The sequence below is a fragment of the Oryx dammah genome, unplaced genomic scaffold (assembly GCF_014754425.2).
Source record: "Oryx dammah isolate SB20612 unplaced genomic scaffold, SCBI_Odam_1.1 HiC_scaffold_13, whole genome shotgun sequence".
NCBI classification, from domain to species: Eukaryota; Metazoa; Chordata; class Mammalia; order Artiodactyla; family Bovidae; genus Oryx; species Oryx dammah.
This window is the reverse complement of record NW_024070197.1, coordinates 18,847,255-18,867,661: the sequence shown is the minus strand read 5'-3', so window position 1 is coordinate 18,867,661 and position 20,407 is coordinate 18,847,255. Positions and strand designations below refer to the sequence as shown.

General features: G+C 50.1%; 2 protein-coding genes across 4 annotated transcripts; both read left to right on the top strand.

The window, feature by feature from the left end:
* The first annotated feature begins 856 nt into the window (after positions 1 to 856).
* On the top strand, positions 857 to 9,089 carry RBM42 (RNA binding motif protein 42). 3 transcript variants are annotated; one of them, XM_040252991.1, is made up of 10 exons: positions 874 to 1,103; positions 1,342 to 1,486; positions 2,777 to 2,861; positions 2,962 to 3,036; positions 4,558 to 4,623; positions 4,702 to 4,877; positions 5,358 to 5,690; positions 6,002 to 6,119; positions 8,566 to 8,760; positions 8,840 to 9,083. In XM_040252991.1, exons 1-10 carry the CDS (start codon positions 976 to 978, stop codon positions 8,950 to 8,952), a joined length of 1,434 nt encoding a protein of 477 aa, XP_040108925.1. In that variant the 5' UTR covers positions 874 to 975; the 3' UTR covers positions 8,953 to 9,083. The 3 variants fall into 3 exon arrangements, with proteins under 3 accessions (XP_040108927.1, XP_040108925.1, XP_040108926.1); XM_040252992.1 differs by having other exon boundaries at positions 885 to 1,103; positions 4,723 to 4,877; positions 8,840 to 9,089; XM_040252993.1 differs by lacking the exon at positions 4,558 to 4,623 and having other exon boundaries at positions 857 to 1,103; positions 4,723 to 4,877.
* A 3,875-nt stretch (positions 9,090 to 12,964) lies between these two features.
* Positions 12,965 to 15,292, top strand: ETV2 (ETS variant transcription factor 2). The gene is made up of 6 exons (XM_040253117.1): positions 12,965 to 13,034; positions 13,132 to 13,209; positions 13,481 to 13,558; positions 13,825 to 14,283; positions 14,724 to 14,836; positions 15,078 to 15,292. The coding sequence occupies exons 1-6, from the start codon at positions 12,965 to 12,967 to the stop codon at positions 15,276 to 15,278; spliced, it is 999 nt and encodes a 332-aa protein (XP_040109051.1). The 3' UTR covers positions 15,279 to 15,292.
* Positions 15,293 to 20,407: the final 5,115 nt, after the last annotated feature.

The following is a 20,407-nucleotide window of genomic DNA, read 5'->3' as shown; positions in this document are numbered from 1 at the left end:
TTTAAATACTCCTTATTTAACAGACATCTTATCTGTTACACATTATGAAGCAAGTACAGGCGAATTGACAGATGTCTTCAGTTTGCTATGATGTAAAGAGAAAAAAATGTATAGACAAAACAAGAAGGGTAAAATTTTAGTAAATACTTGAGAGGCACGTGGATGTTCGTTATATTATTCTCTTTACTATTGTGTAGTTTTGAAAATATTCATAAAACATCTTGAAGACTAAAAAGAGAGAGAGCTGTGTCTCAAGAAAGCACAAACACCAAAACTATACACGTGACCTTCTGAGTTGACATATTTGACTACTGTCCCTTGGCCTTTGCATGAACTATTCCTCCTACCCAGAATCTCTATACTCATTTTATCTAGCAGAAGTCTTCAGGTGTCACCTCCTCCTCCAGGAAGCCTGGGTCAGGCGCCTCCTCTGAAATTCCCACATCATGGTCCTGGTTTTTCTGGAACTCACTGGTAGCATGTCCGAAAGTGGGCGACCACGGCTTCCAGCTGTCTCCAGCCCCATCCTGCCCTGGGGTGACTGGGATGTCACTGTGTTTTAAAATTTCCGGAACGGGTCTCGCAGTGGCACCGGAGAAACCTCCGAATTTCCCAGAGTTCTCAAAGGTCAAGTTTTCACTTTAGGGGCGGGCCGTATTCCCCCATGAAGGCGTGGCCGCCTCTCTGGGTTGCAAGCCCCTAAACGCAGTTTCTTCCGTTGACTCCTTTCTTCGGCACTCTGACTGGCCTTTATTTCCCCTTGGGGGCGGGCCCTCTGGGTGAGGCCAGGTTCTCATTGGCCCTCACTCCAAAGGCCAGCCCCGTTGACGGATTATGTCATGTATCGGCGCCCGTCGCTTTCGCTGGTACGTCATCCTCGGGCGCCCACCCTGACGTAGCCAGAGTGTATACAGCGGAACCGGCGGAGGCGACAGAGCTGAGGCGGTAGTACCGGAGACAGCGACGGCAGCAGCGATGGCCGGAGCGGGGCCAGCCCCGGGCCTCCCGGGTGCAGGAGGACCTGTGGTTCCGGGCCCTGGTGCCGGCATCCCGGGAAAGAGCGGCGAGGAACGCTTGAAGGAGATGGAGGCGGAGATGGCCCTGTAAGGCCCGCGATAGGGAGCGATAAAAGCGGTCCTAGAGTCAGAGTTGTCGAGCCCTGGAGCCTCCAGGCCACGATAGACTCGATATATAGCTCTGTCTTGGGGAAACAGGACTTTCGGAATTGTGGGGACGAGAGTTGAGGAGAGGTTGGCAGGGGTGAAGGCGCTGTCGCGATATACCCACCGTTTCAGAATTGGTGCAAGGTCCTGAGCTGTGGTGTCTGTCCTGCCTTCCCAGGTTTGAGCAGGAAGTTCTGGGGGCTCCCGTAACAGGAATTCCAACTGCCGTGCCTGCGGTGCCCACAGTCCCCACGGTTGAAGCGATGCAAGTCCCAGCAGCTCCTGTGATCCGCCCAATTATCGCGACCAACACATACCAGCAGGTACGGCTGAAATAAGGCATAGAAGAGAGCACAGTGCCTCAGACACTAGTTTGTATACAGAGAGCTTTTGACATGCTGGCTTGTTGATTAATTAGCATGACAAATATTTTAGGTGTCAGACACTGAGGACTCAGTAACGACTAAGACAATAATTCTGCCCTTTGCATGCTTTTATTCTAGATCATGGTGGCCAGTAGAACTTTCTGCAATGATGGAAATGTCCTGCATTTATTTAAAATTCATAATAGAGTTACATAGTTCCTCAGTCTCATTAGTCACATTCAAGTTCTCCATATTTAACTATATGTGACTAGTGGATAAAGAGATTACCAAAAAGTGAACAAGTAAATGAAACTTGTTCATTCTCTCAACAAATAATTTTCAGGTGCCTCTTCTGCACCAGGTGCTGATCTAGGCCCTAGACATATAGCAGAGAATGAAACAGAAACATTCACTACCTTTTTGGAGTTTCTATTTTACTGTGGAGAGACAGATTAAAGTAGATTAAGAAAGGCAGAATTTTATCAGCATGGTCAGGGAAGACCTTTCTGAAGAGGTGATATCTAAGCAAAGATATAAAGAGCATGATGGAGGGAACTATGCAGATATCTGGGAAAAGAGTATTCCCAGACAACTGTTGATCTGCAAAGGCCTTGAGGTAGGTGCATACCTGATGTGTTCAAGGACCAGCAGGGACAACAGGGTGGCTGGAATGGAGTGAGCAAGGGAGAGGGTAGGAGGAGATATGGACAGAGAGGTGATAGAGACAGATCTAGTAGGACCTTGTGGATCACCATAAGGACCTTGGTTTTTACTCTGGGATGAGAAGCAGTTGAAGGATTTTGAGCAGTGGGGTGATATGGTCCAATTTAGATGTCACCAGGGTCACTTTGGCTGTGTTTAGAAGACAGATTATAGGGGGCCAGGGCAGAATCAAGCAGTCTGGGGAAGAGGCTACCATCATACTCTAGGCAAGAGATAATGGTGGCTTGGAGCAGGGTGATGGCATGGGAGATGAGGAGGACAAGCTGGACATAATTTCAGGTAGTGCTGAGTGCTTTGGGGAAGATGAAGCAGAATGATGAAAGAAGTTGCACCAGGGAGGGACTAAGGACATCTTGAGCTAGTGTGATCCCAGAAGCCTTTCTGAAAAGTGACGTTTTAGCTGAGACCTGAAGTTTGAGAGATAGCCACACAGTGCGAAGAACAAAATCCTTGGTTCCCAGGTGAGCCTGCCAGGCAGCTTGGGGGCACTGAGTCAGACCCCTCACCCCAATCCCCATCCAACAGGTCCAACAGACTCTGGAGGCCCGAGCAGCCGCTGCAGCCACAGTGGTTCCTCCCATGGTGGGTGGCCCACCTTTTGTGGGTCCAGGTAAGTAAGGAGTGGTGGGACGAGGGAAGCAGGGTGGTAAAAAGGGAAGCATGGGACTCTCCTCCCCTCCCCCCCATCCTCATCACTCCCCTCCCAACAGTTGGCTTTGGCCCTGGTGATCGGAGTCACCTGGACAGTCCAGAGGCTCGAGAAGCCATGTTCCTGCGGCGAGCAGGTAGGTCTGAGGCCAGAGAATCCCACATTTCACCAAGCACTCTTGTTTTGACTACTTCACCTTCTCCATTTCATCCCCAGGATATCATTGTCTTTCGAAAGCATAAACCTAATCATGTACTTCGTTGATTCAGCCTTAGTTACTGGGTCATTGCAAACCAGCCCCTTTATTGTGACTCCTAATCCATATTCTTTGCTGTTTCTTCATAGCACTTCATGTGCTATAAAGCTATATAGCCTTATAACAAGTTATACAACTTACTTGTTTATTATAATTATCATCTTTTGCTTCCTCTATAATAAAACGTCTGTGAGGGTGCCTGCCATCTTGTAAGCATTACATGTCTCTGTTGATAGGATGAACAAACCAGACCATCAAACAAGCACCTGTGGTCCTCACCTGACACTCAAGACCTTACATTAGCCGGTCCCTTACGGAGAGAGGTCCCCATTTCCTTTCCTGGAGCCCCAGACATTGCTGGGATTTGCCAGTAAGGCTCTTTTTGAGGTCCCTTCCCTCTCCTGCTCATTGTCACCCAACTTTTAACCTTCCAAACCTATCAACTAAACCAAACTCTAGCTAACTAAAATATATTGTCTCCACAGGACACTCTTACTTCGTGTTGAGATGACTTTTATACACACAGTCAATTTTTGTGACATTAACTTCCTTACCTATAGGAAAAGGATATGTGTTCTGTAATGTTCTGGTGTCATCTCATTAGATCAAACTTGTTAATTATGTCACTTAAATCCTGATAGACTCTTTTACCTGATATCTGAGGTTTAGTATCTCCTATGCTTTAGTATGGTTTTGATGAAAGTGCAAATCTGACCTAGTCACCCTGCCCAGCTTCCAGCCCTGCTGTGGCACCCTAGTACCCTCCGGAGAACAACCACTGAAACAGTCTTTCAGCCACCAAGACTATGCTTGGATACCTACTGACCGCTTGACCATCCTCTTATGATGCTCTCCAGCTCCTGACTTCCCCTATTGGAATTAGGCTAAACTAAAGAGGGAAAGGTTTTGTTTATAAGCATTCTCCTTGCCAGTAATATTTCCAAACTTAGCCTTTGCATTACCAGCTCTTCATTATCCTTTGGGTCTCAGCTCACAGGTCCCTTTCTGCCAGAAGCCTTCTCTAGTGCCCCTGGTATCCCTCTTCTGAGCTCCCTACTGCCAGCCTCAGTCACCCTGCCTGGGCTTCCCCCATCCAGCCCTGATCAATCTGGCTGTCACGCTGGTGATGAGTATGTTCTTTCCTGCTCTGGACCAAGAGCTCCCCTAGGGCCTGTGGTCTTTAGGTGTGCCCCTAGCATTGCCCAGGACAGGGCCGGGCCCAGAGGAGATCATCAGTGGTAAGTGTTTTGCTGAATGAACAATTGAAAAGGACTCCACATCTCCCAGAGGGTTCCCCAGGCTCTTCGGCAGAATTTCTTGGGTGCTCAGAGCACCCACAGGCACATACCTTGCCCTGAGTGCCCCAGTCCCCCTTGACACACACCCTCATCTCTCCCACAGCTGTGGCCCCCCAGAGTGCCACTATTCTGCGTCCAGCCTTCGTCCCTCACGTGCTGCAGAGAGCAGGTGAGGGGGCCAAGGTCATCATCCCTGCCACATAACTCCTCCCCAAGTCCTCCAGCTCCCCCACTAACACCCTGACAGATTGTGCTCTTGCCTCTGCAGCAGCTGGGCCCCGCCCTATGGCCCTGCGGCCCCCTCACCAGGCCCTCGTGGGCCCCCCCCTGCCTGGGCCCCCTGGACCACCTATGATGTTGCCACCAATGGCTCGGGCCCCCGGACCACCCTTGGGCTCCATGGCTGCTCTGAGGCCTCCTCTGGTGAGTTGGTCAGGGAACTGAGGGTCAGGTGCGGTGGACAGAGACTCTCATCCTGGCCTGATGAGCTGTGTCTACCAAGTCTGCCTTTCCCCAGCTTTACACGTCTCTGCCTCTGTCTTTCCCTGTTTCTTCCTGTGGCCATATCATTCTATTTTTTTCTTTTTTTTTTGAGGGAAGTTGAGAGAGAAAACACAAATTATAGGTGCATTTCTCTTTGTGTATCTCTATTTTTCCTTTGATTGTCCCTCTTTTTCTGTCTTTGTTTACTTTTTGGTCCCTGTTGGTCCCTGTGTCTGTCTGTCTCTCTGCCTATTCCTCTATCCCTGTATTGGTCTGACAGGAACAGAGACACTGTTCCCTGTCCTGGTGTCTCTTGCCTGCTCTCTGGCCCCGGTGCTCTTGCTCTGTTGTACAGGACAAGGATGAGAGGGAGGTCTGAGCCTGTGATCTGGCCCCCTCATGCCCTCCTTTTGCCTGCAGGAAGAGCCAGCAACACCCCGAGAGCTGGGCCTAGGCCTGGGGTTGGGCCTGAAAGAGAAGGAAGAGGCTGTGGTGGCGGCAGCGGCTGGGCTGGAGGAGGCTAGCGCAGCTGTGGCAGTAGGAGCCGGAGCCGCCCCAGCTGGCCCTGCAGTCATTGGGCCCAGCCTGCCACTGGCCCTGGCCATGCCTCTGCCTGAGCCTGAACCCCTGCCCCTCCCGCTGGAAGTTGTGCGAGGCCTACTGCCCCCACTGCGCATTCCTGAGCTCCTGTCCCTGCGTCCGAGACCCCGGCCACCTCGGCCTGAGCCACCCCCTGGCCTCATGGCTCTTGAGGTAAGCAGGGAGCAGAGTAGTGGGGGACAGAAAGGGCTGGATGGGCAGACAGCAGCCCGTGGGCTTCCCCACACAGAAACACGGGTCATATTCTGTCCATGGAGGTAGGAGGGACCCAGGAAATTGGAAGGTTTGGGAGAACATGGGGAAGAGGGAGGCAGACACACACATAAACCTGATGCCCAGAAGCATATCCTATGCTTTAACTATGGAGACAGGAGAACTAGGGGGACCAAATGGAAGAGCCTCAGAGGGCAGATGGGCCCAAGAGACTCAGATCTAGCCTTTTGTACCCTTCCTTTTCTCTGTAGGTGCCGGAACCTCTGAGTGAGGACAAGAAGAAAGGGAAACCAGAGAAACTGAAGCGCTGCATTCGCACAGCAGCTGGGAGCAGCTGGGAGGACCCCAGCCTGCTAGAGTGGGATGCAGGTGAGTGGGCTCGAGTGCAGGGTCTGTGCTGCTCAGCCAAGGAAGGTTAGCCGGGTAGCTCCACACCTCACTGTAGGGCAGCACTGTTGTTAGCCCATCTCCTAGAGAGCCAGACTATGGCTCAGGGGGCAGGCCCTCACCGAGCCACTGAAGAACTGGGTAAAGGGGATTGGTGCGTAGGACCTCTGGCCCATTTCATTCATGAAGTGCCTGGCTTGTTAAAGGAGAAAGACCATTCTTTTTTTTCCCTAACTTTTTGTGCATTGATCCCTGAAGAAGGCTTTCTTATCTCTTCTTGCTATTCTTTGGAACTCTGCATTCAGATGCTTATATCTTTCCTATTCTCCTTTGCTTTTTGCTTCTCTTCTTTTCACAGCTATTTGTAAGGCCTCCCCAAACAGCCATTTTGGTTTTTTGCATTTCTTTTCCATGGGGATGGTCTTGATCCGTCTCCTGTACAATGTCACGAAATTCCATAGTTCATCAGGCACTCTATCAGATCTAGTCCCTTAAATCTATTTCTCACTCCCACTGTATAATCATAAGGGATTTGATTTAGGTCATACCTGAATGGTCTAGCGGTTTTCCCTACTTTCTTCAATTTAAGTCTGAATTTGGTAATAAGGAGTTCATGATCTGAGCCACAGTCAGCTCCTGGTCTTGTTTTTGTTGACTGTATAGAGCTTCTCCATCTTTGGCTGCAAAGAATATAATCAAATATAATCAAAATTTCTCACAAAATTTTAAATTGTACACAGTTAACTTTATATCAACCACCTGGATTCAGCAATTAACATTTTGCTATCTTCACTGTAACCCTCCATGAGCATCATTTGCTCAATCATGTGAAGTAAATTATAAATGAGGTTATCACTTCACTCCTAAATACCTTAATATTCATCTCCTAAGGAAAGTAATATTTTCTTTCATATTATTACATGGTTAACACATCTAAGAAAATTAACAGTAACTGTGTTATCTCATATTCTGTTTAATTGTGATTTTCCCAGTTGTCTCCAAACTATTTCCTTATAGCTGTTTTTCCCCTAAACCAGGAGGCATGCAGTTTTGTGTCACTAGATTATCTTTTAAAGAGAATTGTCTCCCTCTCGCTGCTTTGTCTCAGGTATAATAGTTTTTTGAAGTGTTCAGATCAGTTGGTTTATGGACGGTCCTACCCTCTTAAGTTTGTCAGATTACTTCTGCCTGGGGTGACCTAACTTGTTCAAGAGTGCCCTCAGTCACCACCAAAGCTATGAGGCAACCACAGTGGTAGCCAAGGAAAGGAGCCTAAATCCCACCCCACTCCTTTACGTCTGCCTCTTTTCCTGGGACCATCTGCCCACCCCAGGCCAGACCCATACAGCACTGGCCCAGAAGTGGCTAGGCAGTAGACCCTAATTCTGTGACCTTGGACACGTCACTCTGCCTTTCAAGCCTTGTTTTCCAGCAAGGAGATAGTATATACTCGTGGGGGAAGAGATTCTTTGAGCTTGAGCACATTTGGTCAAGACCAGGCTCAGCCCAGGAGGTATATCCAAAAATGGCAGCTGAAATTGACCTTGGAGAAGAATGAGGCAGTGTGTTCAGGTTTCAGGGACTCAAAGGGGATCAGAGTGGGCTTTGCAGAGGAGGCAGAGCTGAGGAATGATGAAGTCTGCGGTCCTAGGGTGCCATTATGGGAACCAGTGGGTGTCAGGGGCCCAGGGAGTGTCCATGAAGAGGTGTTCAGGAGACCAAAGGATGCTGGGGGCTCAGGACAGGCCAGGGCTGTGATGACAAAGGTAGGGGCTTCATCACCGGAGTGGGTGAGGTGGCCCTGGGGTGGGGCAGGGCAGTGCCCTTAGTTGAAAGTGAAGACTCTGGAGCCAGATAGATGCCTGAGTTTTGTCCTAGCTCTGCTGCTTGCTGATTAACTTTGGGCAGGTGACTTGACCTCTCTGTGCCTTGGTGTAAAGGGCTGTTGGGAATGCCAGGTATGTGAAAACTTTATGGATGCTTTGCAGAGAGTCTGCTGCTAAGCCACTTCAGTCGTGTCCGACTCTGTGCGACCCCATAGACGGCAGCCCACCAGGCTCCCCCGTCCCTGGGATTCTCCAGGCAAGAACACTGGAGTGGGTTACCATTTCCTTCTCCAATGCATGAAAGTGAAAAGTGAAAGTGAAATCGCTCAGCGACCCCAGGGACTGCAGCCTACCAGGCTCCTCCGCCCATGGGATTTTCCAGGCAAGAGTACTGGAGTGGGGTGCTATTGCAGAGAGTCTAGCACAGGGTAAATACTACCCAAGTGTTGGCTGTTATAACTAAGAGGACCTCAGGTCGAGACTGCTGGGATAAAGAGGGAAGAGGGCTTGGGGGATGCTCCCAGAGAAGGTGGGATCATTTCAGTAAGACAGACACTGGGCCACACATATGTATCCTCTGATCTTCCCTCTCCCAATCCCAGATGACTTCCGGATCTTCTGTGGGGACCTGGGCAACGAGGTGAACGATGACATCTTGGCCCGAGCCTTCAGCCGGTTCCCATCCTTCCTTAAGGCTAAGGTGATCCGTGATAAGCGCACGGGCAAGACCAAGGGTTATGGCTTCGTCAGCTTTAAGGACCCCAGTGACTATGTCCGCGCCATGCGTGAGATGAATGGTGAGTGCGGTCTCCCTAGGGTCATTGGGCATGGCAGGCATCTGGTCTGAGCCTGACCTTGAACCCTCTCTTCCCACAGGGAAGTATGTGGGCTCACGCCCCATCAAGCTGCGCAAGAGCATGTGGAAGGACCGGAACCTGGACGTGGTGCGCAAGAAGCAGAAGGAGAAGAAGAAATTGGGCCTGAGATAGGGTCTGTGGCCAGGCACCCGCTCCCATCCGGCCGGGCGCTGGTTCCTCCCCACAGTTCTTTGGAAAACCCTCAACTGTCTACCCACCCATCCTCCCCAACACCAGTTTCAATAAATTTACGTTCATTTCCATCCTTGGCTAGGCTTGGAAGCACTCTTTGGAGAGCCGGGCTTAGCATCCCCCACCCTGGAGACAGTGGGGAGCCTTGAAAGTTTACATAAACATGCAGATGGGCGTTTTCAACGCTGCTACCTGCCCGTTAGATCTTCTTGAAACCTCTTTAAGTGTACACTGAGTGCAGCCTATTCCTCAGAGGAGAAAGTAGAGTCTTAGTGCAAGGTCAAAGCCAAGTGAAGGCTCACACCAGTGGTCTTCTGATTCCACCCTGTGTTCTCAGCACCAAGGTAGTGGGTCTTCTGGGCCCTGCCCTTCTGGAGCTCAGAGCTTTCCAGGCTTTCATTCATTCATCCGTTTTCATCAAGGACTGGGACAGTGTGTGGATACAGTGGTAACAGTGTTCCTAGCTAATGGTTCAGTGGCAGAGAGAGCCATTGCCAGACAATGACAGCCCAGAGTTACCAGGGTTGGGATGGGGAACCATCCCTAGGAGTCCAAGAAGGCTTCCTGAAGGCACTGGCCATTTCTGAAACTATTTCATTCTCTTCCTGTTAATATCATTCTCTCTCCTTATCTCTGCCGTTCTCACCCTTTAGGTCTCTCAGACTTTTCCAGTTTCTTCACTCTGCCAAAACCTAGTCGACCTCTGCTGTCTCTTTGAATGTTTATGCCTCCTTTTGTTTCTCTTGAGCCCCCCTCTGCTTCTTGTCTCTTCTAAATGTCTCTGAGTCTCTCCTCTCTTTCCATCTATAAGTCTCTCCCCAGCTCCTGTTCCCCAGCTCCAAGCTTGTCTCTGCCTGTCAGAATTAAGTGTCAGGACCTTGAATGCCAGACTGAAAGCTTAGACTTTACCCTGAAGGCAACAGCCAGCTGTGAGAAGCTGAGACAAAGCTCAAGCAGGGGACTGGCATCACAGATTTGCACTTTAGAGAAAACAGGTTCAGGAAGGAGGTTGGAGCAGTGACCAGCCAAAGGAGGGAGATGGCAAGGGGAGGGGACAGGGGTCTCCCAGGGCCATAGCCATCAGAACCCCAGATTGGGAGGGGAGAAACAATACCAAGGCTTCTCAGGAAGCCAGTCACCCAGGAGAGGTGTCAGATTTCCTCTGTTCCGGTCTTCCTCCCTTACTGCCCACTCTGACGTCACATTTTCCAGTCTGGTGAGTGGGGTGAGGGCCTCCTTTCATGACAGGAAGTGCCCTTCAGCCCCCTGCCACCTGGCTGGACCACCCAGCTCCAGAACCCTCAAACCCCATCCCCATATCACTAGCCCTTCCCTTCTCCTAAACCCCTTCTATTCACTGCAAGCAAGGGAGGAGATGTGAATGATTCCAGAAAGGAGGGCTTTAAACATACATTTAAGTCCCAAGGAGAGAAGATCAATGGGGGTGAGAGACAGATGGACAGAGATGAAGGGAATGTAGTGAGCAGAGACTGAGGGGTGGGAGGGAGAAAAAAGAAGAAAACAGTGGTGGGTCAGAGGCAGTACAACAGGAAAGGGAGTTGGGGGAAAAGTCCAGAGAGGGGAAGAGATGGAAACAGATAAGGAGGTAGGGAGAGAGAGGAACGCTTAGAGATGGAGAGGGACTGAGACACCAGAAGAGACTTGGGGGACTTCCCTGGTGGTCCAGTGGTTAGGATTCCACATTTTAACTGTCAAGGGCAAGGGTTCAATCCCTGGTCAGGGAACTAAGATCCCACAACCAAGACTCAGGCTTGGTACAACAGAGGACACCAACCCAGGGCAGGAAGACATGGAGAGAGACCAGCTTCAAGGAGAGGAGGCCCCAGGCCTCGTGGGGCACAGCAGATACGAGATTCCTTTCAGACCCCTGGGTTAGATGGATGGAGGGACCAATGACTCCTGAGGGCTCTGTGGTTCAACCAACACTGGGTCCAATCCCAGCACCAGCCACCCACTGTGTGACCTAGTGAGTAGCTCTTCTTCTTGAGGCCCAGTGAGTAGCTCTTCTTCTTGAGGCCCAGTTTCCTTTGTGTAACACAGGCAGTGCCCACACCCTCCAGAATGGCAAGTGGTTAATAATCAAACTGGGTGAATACTGAAAAAGGTCCATATTAAAGGGGTTATTTTAAAAAAATTTTTTTAACAAAATTTTTGTATTGAAGTATAGTCGATAAGCAATTTGTAGTTTCAGGTGAACAGCAAAGGGACTTGGCCATACATATGCATATATTCATTTTCCCCCAACCCTCCCTCCCATCCAGGTTGGCACATAACATTGAGCAGAGTTCCATGTGCTATACAATAGGTCTTTGTTGGTTATCCATTTTAAATATAGCAGTGTATACATGGCCTTCCCAAAGTCCCTAACTATCCCTACCCCCACAGCAACCATAAGTTTGTTTTCTAAGTCTGAGTCTTAAAGGGGTTATTTTTAATGATACATATCTACTTATCAATATTGCAGTATAGAAACAACATAGGTTCTGAAGTCAAGCAACCAGGGTGTAGGGTTGCCAGATTTAGAAAATAAAAATACAAGACACTTAGCTAAATTTGAACTTAAGATAAACAACAATTTTCTAATTGTATGTTCCAAATATTGCATGTGTGTATGTATATGTTGCAAGTATACACGGTTTGGTTTGGTTTTGCTGAATCACTGGAAAAGTTACAGACATAACATTTCACCCCTAAATAGCTGTGGGCCTTTGTTGTTTGTAAATACCTGCATTTCTTAGAAATAGCATTTCATATTATAATAGCATTATCACATCGAAGAAAATGATCCATTCTATATCTCATATTCAGTTCCTACTCAAATTTTCCCCATTTGTCCTGAACTATTATAGCATGAAAGGGCACAGATTCTGGAGATGAAGAAAAGTAGGAATAATCCTCCTCAATTTCCCCTTTCATAAAATCAGGATAAGACTAATACCTACTTCTTAACGGGATTAAACAAAGGCCCACAGTTTGGTGGTATGCAATGAGCCCCCAGTAAATGTCAGCTATTACTATCACTGTTGTTATTGTTTACATTGTTACTGTCCTTGGAAGCATCCAGAATGTCCTCCTCAAAGCCCTAGGAAGGGGAGAACTGGGCCTGGTGGAGGATCCCAGGTCGATCTACCCCCACCTATCCCCCACAGGGCCCCTGCCGATTGTGACGTCTGTCGACCCCGGGGTCTGGCCGGAAATCCCCCTTCCTGTTGAAGATAAGCCTGGCACAGCCCAGCTGACCCCTGGCCCGCTTCCCCCACCACCTCCCATGTCACAGGATCAAGTCCCCAATCCCCCCCCCCCCCCCCCCCCCCCCGCTAGGCTCTTGTCACCCCGGAAACACCCCTTGCACCCTGGTCTCAACCCAGCCTGCTGTTTCCCAAGCTCCCGTTCAAGTCCAGGCCAGCCATGCAGCAGGACAACCAAAGCTGCCTCCCAAAGCTACTGCAGAGGCAAGCGGTCATCCCCGGGGCCAGAGGGGAGTGGGGCGGGGGTGACATGGCTTGGCCACGCCTCAGCCCCTGCAACTCGACCCCTACTGCGACCCCCAGCTCTGACGTCTTGGAAAATCCGCTCCCCCTGCTCAGGCCCCCAGGGGAGGGGTGCATGGTATGAAATGGGGCTGAGACCCCCGGCCAGGGGCAGAAGGACCTGCCAGAGGTGAGCCATGAACTGGGGGCTGGAAGACCGGGTGTCTGGGGGCCTGGTTTCCTGGGTCTGGGGGTCTGGGGGCCCTCACTCCTGGGTCCGAGGGGAAAGGACACTGGAGGCCAAGATTTCAGGGCCCTGAGGAAGAAGGGAGCAGAGGCCTGGACTCCTCCTTGTGAGGGAAGCAAGGGATGGGGCTCAGACTCCAAGGTCCCTAGGTGTCACCGGCTCACCCTGTGGCCCCCCCTTTTTCTCCGACCCAGTACGTTCACAACGGACATCCATGGACTTGTGGAACTGGGATGAAGTATCACCACAGGAAGTGCCTCTGGGGCACAGGATGTCAGGGCTGGGTAGGTCCGGGGTGTGTGACAATGTGTGTGGGGTGGGTGCGCAGGTGGGGGCCTTCGCTGAACTTGATGGGGCTCTGTCTAACCTCACTGCCTGCAGAAGGAGCTGAACTCAACTTCTATATCCCTGAACTGGCACTCCAAGGGGACACGCTGACAGAGGACACCTGCTGGAAAGGTGGCTGTGGGCTGGGACCTCTGGGTGCTGGGGAAGAAGGTGAGGCTGGGCACCGAGGTCTGAGGAAGCGGGCATGCTTGTCCTGCGGTTGAACTCTGCGAGGGGTGTGGGCTTGAACTGCAGAGGTTGAAGGAGGAGGAGGAGGGGGCCAGTGTCCTGAGTCCTAGGTCTAAGTGAGTAGGAGCTGGGGTTGAGAACTCTCAGTCCCTGACAAAGTCCACTGGGTCTGAGGGAAGTCTCCAGGCACTGTGCACACCCTTCCCTAAATCAGCTACATCCTTATTCCTTGCAGGGCTCCCACAGCCAGACTGGAGCTCCACTCCGTACCCAGAAGCTCCATGGGGGGCGGGTGAGTGTGTGCGGAGTAGCGCGGTGGGGAGGAGGGGAGGAGGGGACTGGGGTCCTCCACTGTGACTAAAGGTTTAGATTCCACGATCTATGAAGGGGAAGGGGGTTAGGACCTGGGACACTGTGTCCTTAAAGTGGTATGACCTAGATCCTGGAGCCTGGAGTCCCAGACGCCATGGCTGAGAGCTTCGCCTCCCAGAACCCCAGAGGGGAGCAGGTATCGGGACACCTGGGCTCCTCTCACTTGGGGTCTATTTGTCCTCGCAGAGCCCGCCCCTCAAGCTCTTCCGTGGCCGGGAGACTGGACAGACCTGCCGTGCTCCGGCACCGTCTCTTGCAGCGGTGTTTCCCAGTCCCTGGGTCCCGCCCCCTGGACTGGCTCCGAAGGGGCTGCCGGCCAGAATTACACCACCTCCGCGGGAAGTACCAACTCGTGGTCGCGCGCCCAAGTGGCCTCCAGCTCCACCAGCTGGAACTATTCTACCGGCCCCGACGGCGCCACCTGCTGGGGCAGCAGCCTCGGCGGGGAGCCCCGCGCCGACTCCACCCTTCCTTGGGCCGGGCCTGCGGCCTCGGACTGTACCACCTCCTGGGACTCAGGGCTGCATACGGATTGTGCCACCTCTTCCAAGGAGTACGAGAGCTCAGATCTCACCACTTCCTCGGAACCCACCCAGCAGTCGGACCGCGCAACCTTGGCTCGTTACCCCAAAACTAACCACAGAGGTGAGGTCCGCGAGACTTTGTCCGATGGGAGCGAAGCGGAAGTCTAATAAGGCGCTAAGGAGGCGGGACCCAGGAAATTGGCGGGGCTCCAGAGAGGAGGGGGAGGGGGCCTCACTGCCGGGTACCTAGGGAGGAGAGGAGTAAGACACAAGTAGTTTGTAGTGTTTCTAGGGAGCAAGGGACGAGGACCTAGGCTCCTGGGTGAGAATAAAGAGATGAGGATCTGAATGCCTGGGTCCCCAAGATGGGGCAGCCAAAATCCTAAATCTCCGACATGAGGGCTCCGGACGCCTGGGTCCCCAGGCCAATTCTTAGGTCCCTTAGATGGAGGAATCCGGATTTGCTGCTCTCCGAGGAGGAGCAGATCCGGATTCCTAGGTCATCGAAGCGACATCATCTGGGGCCAGAAAACCTGAGTGTACACTTGCCCCACCCCACAGGTCCCACTCAGCTGTGGCAGTTCCTCCTGGAGCTGCTCCACGATGGAGCGCGTAGAAGCTGCATCCGCTGGACCGGCAATAGCCGAGAGTTCCAACTGTGCGACCCCAAAGAGGTAAAGCAGTTTCCCAGACCCGCCAAGTTCCGCCCAGGTCTCCCAGCACTTAGCCCTACCAGCACTTTGCCTAGTGCTAGGCCCCGCCCCCAGCCTCGCCTTCATCTCCAGCCTGCTGCGCCCCGCCTAACCCCTCTGCAGAAAGATCGGAACCCCGCCCCCGCCCCACCTATCCACCGTCTAGCCCCGCCCTCCCCAAACCCCTCCGGCCCTTTCGGACTAAGCCTGGGCTCCTCCGTAGGTGGCGCGGCTGTGGGGCGAGCGCAAAAGGAAGCCAGGCATGAATTACGAGAAGCTGAGCCGAGGTCTGCGCTACTACTACCGCCGCGACATCGTGCGCAAGAGCGGGGGTCGCAAGTACACGTACCGCTTCGGGGGCCGCGTACCGGGTCTAGTCTATCCCGACCTTGTGGGAGGCGGGCTAGAAGCAACGAGCCAATAAAAATACCCAATCAAGCCTTGTTGTGCTGCTTACATCCTTCCCACTGATACAAACTACTTCTGCTTGGGAGCCTGTGCACACCACCACATCCACATCCCAGTCCCCCGCCCCCAACAAACCCCATGTGATCCCAGAAAACACGATGATCAAAACAGACCCAAGACCCTAAGGGAAACTACTGTGTGCTCGCTGTGTAATGGGACATGTAGAGGTTTCAAACTCAGCCCCCACTGCGCCTGCCTTGTGCTGGGACCTGCACAGGAATCAGACCCTATCACTAACTTTCCAGTTTACCTACTGTTCCCCTCTTGAAGAGAAGGTTTCTATTCCAAAAAAGGGCCTACTGTGTGCCTTCCCTGTGCTAGGGACCATCAAGGAATTAGACCTAGTGCTTGTCCCCTAAAAGCGTCTACTCCAACCCACGGGACACAGAACTCATACTCCAAGGAGAGCCTACCCGGACTGGGGAACTACTGAGCCTGAAAGAGAGCCTATCAAGTGGTCCTCCTGTGGGCCATGCTGGGGACTTAGCAGTGACAAAGACAACTCTGGACCTTGCCCATAGGAGGTTCACAGTGCAGTGAGGAGACAGACTCCCCGCCAACCAGACAGGGACAGCCCAGAGTGGTCAGGACTGGGATGAGAAAACTCTGCAGGAGTAGAGGTGGCCCCCAAAGTGGGACCTGCCCTAGCCTGAGGCGGGAAGTGGGGGTTGGTCAGGGAAAACTTACTGGAGGAGAAAAATAGCTGATTTAAGAAGTCAGGTAGGAAAAAAAAAAGTCAGGTAGGCAAAGAATATTCCAATCAGAAGAAATCAAAGGCCTGGAGGTAGATCTCACAGCACTGTTCCATGAATTAAAATATCAACATAGCTGGAGAGGGGACCATGAGTCAGTTCACAAGCTCCAAGAGGAAGTGTCCCTGTCCTCCTAGGTAAGGGGCCTGGACTATGTGCTGAGGGCACAGGGGAGCCAGGGAGTTTAAGCACGGAAGGGATTTGGGCTTCAGGAAGATCTCATCGAAGGGGTAATGCAGGCACATAAACAGGCAGCTCCACAAAAAATTACAGCGCTGATGAACACAGAGCATAAGAAGCTGCCAACCCAGTTAGGCTTTGACACTACACTCCGCACGCACATGAGAAGCTTTGGAGGCCAGACTGAGGGAAGAGGCAATAACAGTTCTCTCTTTTTTTTAAGGTCGAGCCACAGTCTTTCATGGCTTCCTCTTCCAGTCCCCAGAAGCCCACTTTATTCACACAAAAAATTCACTCATTCCGCAAATATTTATAGAGTAATACTACATACCAGAAATTAAGTTGTAGAGATACAGTGGTGAATAAGAGACAAAAATTGCTCCTTAATGATGCTTCTATTATATTGACAGAAACAAAGAGAGAGAGATAAATAATAAAAGGAAGGATATACTATGTTAGAAGATAAGTGTTTTGGAGAAATAAAGTAGGGAAGAAACTGACAAGATAGCAATTTAAAATATTTGGACTGAGAAGAACTCACTGATAAGGTGACATTTTAACAAAGACCTGCAGGACATGATTGAGGGAGCCAGCTGAAGGAAAAGCATTCCAGGCCAAGGAGACAGTAAGACCCTTGGGGGAAGCCAGCTTGCAGGCTTAAGGAACTGTTAGGAGGCCAGAGTGGCTGGAGCAGCAGCAGTTAAGAGGAGATAAGGGTCTGGTCCCATCACTTCATAGAAAATAGAAAGAGAAAAGTGGAAGCAGTGACAGATTTTATTTTCTTAGGCTTCAGAATCACTGCAGATAGTGACTTCAGCCATGAAATTAAAAGACACTTTCTCCTTGGAAGGAAAGGTATGACAAACCTAGACACCATATTAGAAAGCAGAGACTTGGCAGACAAAGGTCTGTATAGTCAAAGATATGGTTTTTCTAGTAGTCATGTATGAATGTGAGTGTGTATGTGTTAGTTGCTCAGTCGTGTCTGACTCTTTGTGACCCTGTGGACTGTAGCCCACTAGGCTCCTCTGTCCATGGGATTCTTCAGGCAAGAATACTGGAGTGGGTTACCTTTCCCTTCTCCAGGGGATCTTCCTGACCCAGGGATCAAACCCAGGTCTCCCACATGGGAGGGAGATTCTTTACCATCTGAGTCACCAGATGGATGTGAGAGTTGGACCATAAAGAAGGCTGAGTGCCAAAGAATTGATGCTTTCAAATTGTGGTGCTGGAAGAGACTCTCTAAGAGTCCCTTGTACAGCAGGAGATCAAACTAGTCAATCTTAAAGGAAATCAACTCTGAATATTCATTGGAAGGACTGATGCTGAAGCTGAAACTCCAATACTTTGGCCACCTGATGCAAAGAGCTGACTCACTGGAGAAGACTGATGCTGGGAAAGACTGAAGGCAAAAGGAGAAGAAGAGAGGGCAGCAAAAGATGAGATGGTTAGATAGAATCATAGACTCAATGGACATGAATCTGAGCATACTCCTGGAGATAGTGAAGGAGAGGGGAGCCTGGCATGCTGCAGTCCATGGGGTTGCAAAGAGTCAGACACGACTTAGAGACTGAACAATAACAAGGGTATAAAGGGAGCCAAACTGTGTAGGTCATTTGTAAGGACTTTGGGTTTTGACTAAAAGAGTCAGACCAGGCACATAGGGAGGTTTCCAGGCCAAGGAAGAGAAGTGATCTAACTGAGAAGTTCACAGGGTCCCTCTGGCTAAGTGACCTTATTGCAGAGGGCAGTATGGAAGCTTAGGGGTCAGGGAGTGGGCCACTGCAATAATCCAGGCTGGAGGTGCCTGTGACTTCAATCAGAAGATTCTGGATATATTTTTAAGGCAGAGGCAACAGCATTTCTTGATTGATAAGCTATGGGGTGTGAGAGAAAGTAGTCAAGGACATGTCTGTGACCAGAAGTTGTCATTTGCAGAGATGGGTCAATTTCTGCCAGACCCTTCACGGATCCAAGCTTTAACTCTTAACCCCTCCTCTCTGTGAGGCAGGAATTTGGTTTCTGAGCTCTCAGTCACTCAAATCTTTGTTAATTTGTGCCTTCTAAGGTTTGAGGAAAGATGGTAATGAACAGGGAGGTGGAGTCTGGGCACCCTCATAGCATGACAAACGACCCTAGGAGAAAAAATATGATTTGTTTTCAATCCCCTAGCAATTCAGTTCAGTTCAGTCACTCAGTCATGTCAAACTCTTTGCAACCCCATGGACTGCAGCACACCAGGCCCCTCTGTCCATCACCAACTACCAGAGTTTACTCAAACTCATGTCCATGGAGTTGGTGATGCCATCCAACCATCTCATCCTCTGTCCTCCCCTTCTCCTCCTGCCTTCAATCTTTCCCAGCATCAGGGTCTTTTCAAATGAGTCACTTCTTTGAATCAGGTGGCCAACGTATTGGAGTTTCAGCTTCAACAGCAGTCCTTCCAATGAATATTCAGGACTGATTTCCTTTAGGATGGACTGGTTGGATTTCCTTGCAGTCCAAGGGACTCTCAAGAGTCTTCTCCAACACCACAGTTCAAAAGCCTCAATTCTTCAGCGCTCAGCTTTCTTTATAGTCCAACTCTCACATCCATACAAGACTACTGGAAAAACCATAGCCTTGACTAGACGGACCTTTGTTGTTAATGTCTCTGCTTTTAAAATGCTCTCTAGATTGGTCATAACTTTTCTTCCAAGGAGCAAGCATCTTTTAATTTCATGGCTGCAGTCACCATCTGCCGTGATTTTGGAGCCCCCAAAATAAAGTCTGACACTGTTTCCACTGTTTGCCCATCTATTTGCCATGAAGTGATGGGACTGGATGCCATGATCTTTGTTTTCTGAATGTTGAGCTTTAAGCCAACTTTTTCCCTCTCCTCTTTCACTTTCATCAAGAGGCTTTTTAGTTCCTCTTCACTTTCTGCCATAAGGGTGGTGTCATCTGCATATCTGAGGCTATTGTTATTTCTCCCGGCAATCTTGATTCCAGCTTGTGCTTCTTCCAGCCCCGCGTTTCTCTTGATGTATTCTGCATATAAGTTAAATAAGCAGGATGACAATATACAGCCTTGATGTACTCCTTTCCCAATTTGGAACCAGTCTGTTGTTCCATGTCCAGTTCTAACTGTTGCTTCCTGACCTGCATACAGATTTCTCAAGAGGCAGGTCAGGTGGTCTGGTATTACCATTTCTTGAAGAATTTTCCACAGTTTGTTGTGATCCACACAGTCAAAGGTTTGACATAGTCAATAAAGCAGAAATAGGTGTTTTTCTGGAACTCTCTTGCTTTTTCCGTGATCCAGTGGATGTTGGCAATTTGATCTCTGGTTCCTCTGCCTTTTCTAAAACCAGCTTGAACATCTGGAATTTCTCAGTTCACGTACTGTTGAAGCCTGGCTTGGAGAATTTTGAGCATTACTTTACTAGCATGTGAGATGAGTGCATTGTGTGGTAGTTTGAGCATTCTTTGGTATTGCCTTTCTTTGGGATTGGAATGAAAACTGACCTTTTCCAGTCCTGTGGCCACTGCTGAGTTTTCCAAATTTGCTGGCATATTGAGTGCAGCACTTGCACAGCATCATCTTTTAGGATTTGAAATAGCTCAACTGGAATTCCATCACCTCCACTAGCTTTGTTCGTGGCGATGCTTCCTAAGGTTCACTTGACTTCGCATTCCAGGATGTCTGGCTCTAGGTGAGTGATCACACCATCGTGGTTATCTGAGTCGTGAAGATCTTTTTGTGTAGTTCTTCTGTGTATTCTTTCCACCTCTTCTTAATATCTTCTGCTTCTGTTAGGTCCATACTATTTCTGTCCTTTATTGTGTCCATCTTTGCATGAAATGTTCCCTTGGTATCTCTGATTTTCTTGAAGAGATCTCTAGTCTTTCCCACTCTATTGTTTTCCTCTATTTCTTTGAATTGATCACTGAGGAAGGCTTTCTTATCTCTCCTTGCTATTCTTTGGAACTCTGCATTCAATTGGGTATATCTTTCCTTTGCTCCTTTGGTTTTTGCGTCTCTTCTTTTCACAGCTATTTGTAAGGCCTCCTCAGACAGCCATTTTGCTTTTTTGCATTTCTTTTTCTTGGGGATGATCTTGATCCCTGTATCCTGTACAGTGTCATGAACCTCCATCCATAGTTCTTCAGG

Coding starts and splice junctions, on each gene's coding strand:
- RBM42 (XM_040252991.1), top strand. CDS start 976: ATGGCCGGAGCGGGGCCAGCCCCGGGCCTCCCGGGTGCAGGAGGACCT. Junction 1,487..2,776: donor CGACCAACACATACCAGCAG/GTACGGCTGAAA, acceptor CCCATCCAACAG/GTCCAACAGACTCTGGAGGC. Junction 4,878..5,357: donor CTGCTCTGAGGCCTCCTCTG/GTGAGTTGGTCA, acceptor TTTTGCCTGCAG/GAAGAGCCAGCAACACCCCG.
- ETV2 (XM_040253117.1), top strand. CDS start 12,965: ATGGACTTGTGGAACTGGGATGAAGTATCACCACAGGAAGTGCCTCTG. Junction 13,035..13,131: donor GCACAGGATGTCAGGGCTGG/GTAGGTCCGGGG, acceptor CACTGCCTGCAG/AAGGAGCTGAACTCAACTTC. Junction 13,210..13,480: donor AGAGGACACCTGCTGGAAAG/GTGGCTGTGGGC, acceptor TCCCTAAATCAG/CTACATCCTTATTCCTTGCA.